The sequence below is a fragment of the Schistosoma mansoni genome, chromosome 1 (genome assembly GCF_000237925.1).
Source record: "Schistosoma mansoni strain Puerto Rico chromosome 1, complete genome".
Classification (NCBI taxonomy): Eukaryota; Metazoa; Platyhelminthes; class Trematoda; order Strigeidida; family Schistosomatidae; genus Schistosoma; species Schistosoma mansoni.
Window position 1 is genome coordinate 19,996,359 of NC_031495.1, and position 6,346 is coordinate 20,002,704.

The following is a 6,346-nucleotide window of genomic DNA, read 5'->3' on the forward strand; positions in this document are numbered from 1 at the left end:
TTTGACCTTGAGTCCAGGTTCGAAGGCTTGATTTGGAATCGATACAGGTCAGGGTTCCCTAATTTCTCAGTAACTAAATTACTGGATATAGTATGTCATTGTGTATATTCAGAATATTGGTTCCCATCTTTTACTTCCAAAGTTTTCATCTATAGTTTGTGATGTAAATCTAATGATATATGTATTTGAACATATATGTCTTTGGATATGTTAATTTCGTGATACTTCAAAAATTGGAGGCACGTTTTGGTTCTGTAAGCAATGAAATCGACCCCATGTTATTTTATTCATGAAATCTATATATATTTCAAGAACCCCAGTGTCTCCATGTACATATGTTTACGGAGATATCTCGTGACAATTACTTAATCTAATCTTTTCATAACATCGTCGTACTTTTTCTTAGTATTGTTCCATCAAAAAAACTTGGTAGATTAAATCCCAATAATTCAAGCGACTCGGTCATGCATTTCATTAGTTTCTTTGTTTTATATTGATTTTAATCCCGTCATCGATCTGTCTTTCTGAACCCTTATTTTTTCCTTGGACTATCTCCAGGGTAAATTTCGACGATGCAATATTTTTCTAACGAATTGGATACAGTCTTAATGAAAAAAGCGTTTTGATTTCACATTTAAATTTTTCATCAGGTTTGTGGTATTCTGTTTGGTAAACTGAGATCTAGTGCATATTTAATAAAGTATTAAGACCTGGTCAGTGTTTTATCACCGTCTAATTTTGACTACAATTCTACTGGTTACATTTTTGTACATATCTAAAAAGGTACTTGGTTCACTAGGGGCCAGTATGGCGCTTACATCCAGGAATCTCACATGTCATTGCTCCTCTGTAGCAAAAAGTTACTTTCTTTGGTATTACCATTCTATTTATCGAATTCGGTAGGTACTTGTCGTTGGGAAGACCAACGGAAACTTTCCTAGTGGTAAGCGTTTAACCTTTTTTGACATCATGTTGCATCTATCTTATCCAATACAAGGCATAGCTCTCATGTCAATCTCAGAAAGCTGTCCCATAAATTTGACCTTAAAATCTTACTGTCTCAACAAAATTATTAATATTGTTTTTATCACTGTCGAGTAGGTCAGTACAATGGCATGAAATTAAAACCTAATCAGATCCCACAATTCAACTTATGGCTCTGCAGTAGGGTAAAGTTCCGTGTATTCGTTTTTTAACCATGTTATCTTTTCTGTTGATTTCAACTGGTTGACATCAGACTGAGAATTCAATTACCCACAAATCCTGTCTAGCCCCCCTAGTTAGACACTCAGCAAATCGAATCATTGAACATCAGCCTTCTCAGCCCTCAGAAGTTATTTGATTTCGAGGGTTAAGTAACACTTTATTGTTAATAGTAAGCTTCCCTCTTAAGATTCCACACAAGCTGATTGTAATGTGTAAATTATGTACTGTTGATGGTTTTCGTATGGCTGTGCAGATTTCAGCCTGATATGGATCAAGTAACTAGGTCAGAAAATCGAAGTTCAAATATCTTTTGAATGTTATATTTCCGAATTTGAGAAAATCAACACCTATCAAATATGACAATTGTTTGTAATTTGAGTGGACTTTTCAGTGATTGAATAAGGATATACAAGCATCACTTATGTTCATAACTTGTAATTATCCAAAACATCCATTGTTCCTGATAAATAACTTTTTAGATCTCCAACGTTGATGATCTACGTCGAATGATTGGAAGCCTACTCCAGTTAGACGGGAACGGTGTGACGAACCACCTAACTTTGAAATCATACCTCTCGGTCAGCATTTACCGTGGATTACCCCTTCAACGTATCAAAGTACTAGGGCTCCTTTGAAGACTGTACAGCACAAAGGACTTTATTACATAATTATATTAGCAATAATTAGTACAGAGAAGTTAGTGAGACCACCACCGCATGGGCCAGTCCATGGCGTATGACTAACTGATGTGCGTTGGTTGTCCTTGACTTTGATAGGGATCAGTGATCTGTTCGATATTCACTGACTCAACTGTCGGATGATTTGGCTAGGGCTCAGTGATATTTCACTTCTCCTACAACTTTTATGCAATGGTAGTCATATAAACTCGCTTATTTAAATTACTCCAAAAAAGTGAAATAGAAAATAAATAATAGGAAGGTAGTAAAACCAAATTCATTTCCTGAACTGAGAGGTCACATATTTTTCAAATAACCCCATAAAATGTATCCAACTATTTCACAGCACATTATTTACCCAGGATATTTGGGGTCTAATAATTTATGGTCTCATTTGTATTTCTAAACCAAATTGTGATTTGTCGAAATCCTTTTTCCTTTTATTAGGCTTGTTCGGTCATTTCGATTATTAGTTTTAAACAATAAACTCATTTTTGCCATATCCTTTTTTAGTAACTCAGTATTAATATGATGGACAGTTTAAATACAAGAAGTCTTGATGACTATCGTGTGAATGCTTGTGATGCCATCCAGTTCAAACTAGGTTTGTCCAATAACTTTTTTAATCGTATATGAAGTTAGGGACAAGGAAGCTATTGATTCAGCGGATACATTCAATCCTGAGTTCACTCATCAAATCTTTGGTGAAAGGTCTATAAGCTTTCAGTGTTGCTAAACAATGTTTATTTAGTGAACAGATATTCGGATACCGTGATCTCAAAGTTGGCATATTTTACACAGCAGACTCTCTATCAACATATATTGATATTTCTTATACATCAAAAGTTGATCCTCAACTCTCCAAAGGTGTTATGGTAAGTCTTTTTCTCGCACTAATTAATTCATTTCTACCTTTTATACTTCAGCCTGACGATATTATGCATATATTATCTGGTGTTTATCCATATAACATCAGTAAGAACATGAGCGACTTTTTGAAAAACTTCGATGAAAAGTTTACTTTCACTCCATATGGAGTTAACAGATATAATTATCAAATTATGAAAGGTATTTTCTCAATAAGTAATATTAATTTCTTTTTGCAGATAGATGTCAAAAAAAATTTTCTATTTTTTTCATCGAGCACGGTATGCCTGGATTTGAGAAATTCCTTGAATATCACAAACGGATGGAATCTTTCCTTCTTTTCTTCATAGATGGTGCATCTGCCATATCTACGGAAGATATTCAGTGGTGTTATTATATGATGTAAATTACCAAATTTACTATCGTTTTTTTCTAAATAACGATCTTTCTAGCTATGAAAATATTGGTCAAACAGATGACGGAAAAATCAAATATGGATTTATTGGTTACATGACAGTTTATAAGTTTTATGCTTATCCCAAAAATCTTCGACCACGTGTTAGCCAAGTCCTGATCCTTCCACCTTTTAGAAATAATGGCCATGCTACACAACTTTTACAAACTTTTTATCGTGATTTTGTACCAATGTCGAATGTCATTGATATAGCAGGTGAGATCATTATTTGTAAAAACGACATCGTAATATATATATGATTGATTCGTTGACACCATCGGCTACACGCACTTAAATTCAATGTTATACTCAACGTAGTGCCTGACATATATGTGTATAGATTCGAGTTGCCATATCACATTAGCACAACAAGATAAACTTATGTAAAGATAAATTCTAGAGTTAGAAATAACAGTATCAGTAGTAGTGTAGAGTATTATGTACTTAAGTTATATTCATTTTAATACTTATCATTTCACATAACTGTCATTTGATTCGTAACTTTAACGAAGAAGGAAAGTATTTTTAGTTCATCCTATTTCTAATAACAACTCTTATTTAACCTAACAATACATATCCAAGGTAAATATGGTTATCGAAAAGTCAATTTATCAATGCGTGACTGGCAAAGCTTACAGGTTAATCTATGATTTAGTGTTTAGAGTACTTGGGTTTCAACCAATAGATCTCAGGTTCTAACCTCTCTTCACCTATTTCGGTAAAAACAGTTGAGTAGTATCACTACTACCTCACACCAAAAAGTATGGTTCAAAATAAAGTATAAGCTAATTAGTGTCTTAAGTTGAATTATGTAGGACTTCTTTTCAGTCGAAAGCGTAAGCCAGTAAAAATAACTGGAAATATATTTATGGAATAGCAACTAGTAGCAAACATTTCAACCGTTCATCAGGCGTATTACTAGTCTGTCTCTCAATCCTTAGCTTGAGTGGTCCTTAATAATTTTAAGGGTTCTACATAATATTGACATTTTTAATTGTAGTATTTTAATTTTTTTCGGAATCATTTGTCTGATAATGCAGACTTGAAATATCATCAGACAAAATAGAATTAAATTAACAACTAGTTTTGTGTAGATATGAGTTAATTTTGCCATTAGTAGTGGCAAGTTTTTGTTTTTAATGAAATTTGCTAACTTTTCACGTGTTATTGTTTTGTTATATTATAGTTGAAGACCCATCACCTGACTTCCAGCGTATCAGAGATTTATTGGACTGCAAACGGTGCTTGGAAACTCCAGAAGTAATGCAAACTATAACACAATCTAATGGTGTGAACGGACAAATTATTAATGAGAAGTCTTCTGCGATACGCTTCCGAGAGATTTCCAGGACAAAGTTAAAACTAAATCGTTGTCAAAGTCGACGAGTGTATGAAATCCTTCGATTGTTTTTGTTGCCTCGTACAGATGAATATGTGAAATCGTTTTCTGACGCATTAACTAAGCGTGCCACTGCATACTTTCAGGTGTGCTGTGTTGTTGTATGGTATATTTGTATATTTGAACTCATCCTTGAGTAAATTTAACGTTAATGATAGTTATTCCATGTATTCATGGTGAAATAGATATGGTACACTAGAATATCAAATTATTTCCTGCAATCACTTGGTTTTTCCCAAGAAATAGACATTATTAGGATTTGTATTATTGTCCTAAAGTTTGGTACGTCTACTTTATGACCATTTAGACAATAAAGATAATTTCCATTTTAGAGTTTGTTACTTTTCTTTCAGAAAATTGAGTAGCTAATGACGAGGTTGTTTCATATTTCAAGGCTTCTTTTAAAAACAAGTACGAATTTTATAGCTATTATGACTTTTTTAAACCTTGGATTTATTCAGTAATAGTAAATTTCCAACATAAAGGACATTCTACGATACCCCCCCCATACTGATTTTATCATGTAGTACTTAAATATTTGACTCTTAGAACACTAGATAGTTATCTTGATCTCACTTCCTATTTAATGTTGGACTTTGACTTGATCCTCAGATGTAAATTGCTATGGATCACGAATTGAATTTGATAAATAAAAAACTTAAAAACGCCAGCTTCCTTCATGAAGTAGAGGGTGTTATATGTAATAATAGACAGTTCAAGTACCCCATATGAACTTTTAATGAAAACCACCCTTAACTATGTTAGGGGTCTAGTTCAGTAGAAGTTTCCTTTTATCATTCTAAAGCTTGCCTCAGTTTGCTAAATTATTTTTTCTAGGCGACCTTTCAAATAAGGGTGTCCGTTATTGCTCGCGGTATCACAATGGCATTGTACGATCAAGGTACCAACGACAATTTAAGTCACAAAGGTTACTTAGTAATTTCACACAAATTTGAATTGAAGCTGAATAACATTTTATATGGTATTATTTGTACTTATTTACTTCATCATAATAATTTACAGCTTCTTCGTCAAATGAGTGTTATTATTATTATTACGTAGTTATTAAATATGTGTCATAGCTCCTCATACATTTGTGTTGTCTTTTTTTTTAAATAACTTCAATTTAGCGGGTTCGACCAGATGCTATGAGAGGGTCTTCTTTGGTACCTAAAACAAGTGGTTCTTCTTATAATCCATTGAAAAAGGCATTTGATGAAGCTGCAGATGAATATTTTGAAAGTCAACTCCATGAAGAAGTTTCTACCTTATTGAAAAACTATCAAGACACTGTATATAAACTTGATCGTTTCGTCTCTTCACTTAAAAAACAGTCGTAATTAGTGTTGTATAAGATGTTCCCTTGTATTGTTTTTCCTCCTGAAAAGAGTATTGTACCAAGATTTTTACTCAGTAAAAATTGTATTTTGTTAAACATGTTCCTATTTAGAATTGATACGATGATGCGCCTCTCAGGTTTATGTACGATAACCATAAAGTTATTGGATAACTTGTTTAGGGGCTGTAATCGTCGTGATTTCGTATGCTCAAAGTAAAAATAGGCTGAGGGAATCTTTCAACTTTTTCTGAGATGTTGATATTGAACTTCGAGCCTTATAGCAATTAAAAACTAACGGATGGACTATCTGTGGCATCGTGTACATGAAAACAAAGATTTTTACCGTGTAAATGTGACTGATTATATATATATATATATATATATATATATATATATCACTTATT

At 33.1% G+C, this 6,346-nt stretch overlaps 1 protein-coding gene across 2 annotated transcripts; it reads left to right on the plus strand.

Moving 5' to 3' along the window:
* Positions 1 to 2,411: 2,411 nt before the first annotated feature.
* Smp_178700.1 (putative histone acetyltransferase type B catalytic subunit) lies at positions 2,412 to 6,017 on the plus strand (the record flags this gene model as incomplete). Of its 2 annotated transcripts, none has more annotated exons than XM_018793586.1 (8): positions 2,412 to 2,487; positions 2,522 to 2,594; positions 2,635 to 2,758; positions 2,810 to 2,951; positions 2,990 to 3,152; positions 3,203 to 3,420; positions 4,391 to 4,691; positions 5,734 to 6,017. In XM_018793586.1, 8 exons carry the CDS (start codon positions 2,412 to 2,414, stop codon positions 5,753 to 5,755), a joined length of 1,119 nt encoding a protein of 372 aa, XP_018648083.1. The 2 variants fall into 2 exon arrangements, with proteins under 2 accessions (XP_018648083.1, XP_018648084.1); XM_018793585.1 differs by having other exon boundaries at positions 4,391 to 4,689; positions 5,734 to 5,943.
* Positions 6,018 to 6,346: the final 329 nt, after the last annotated feature.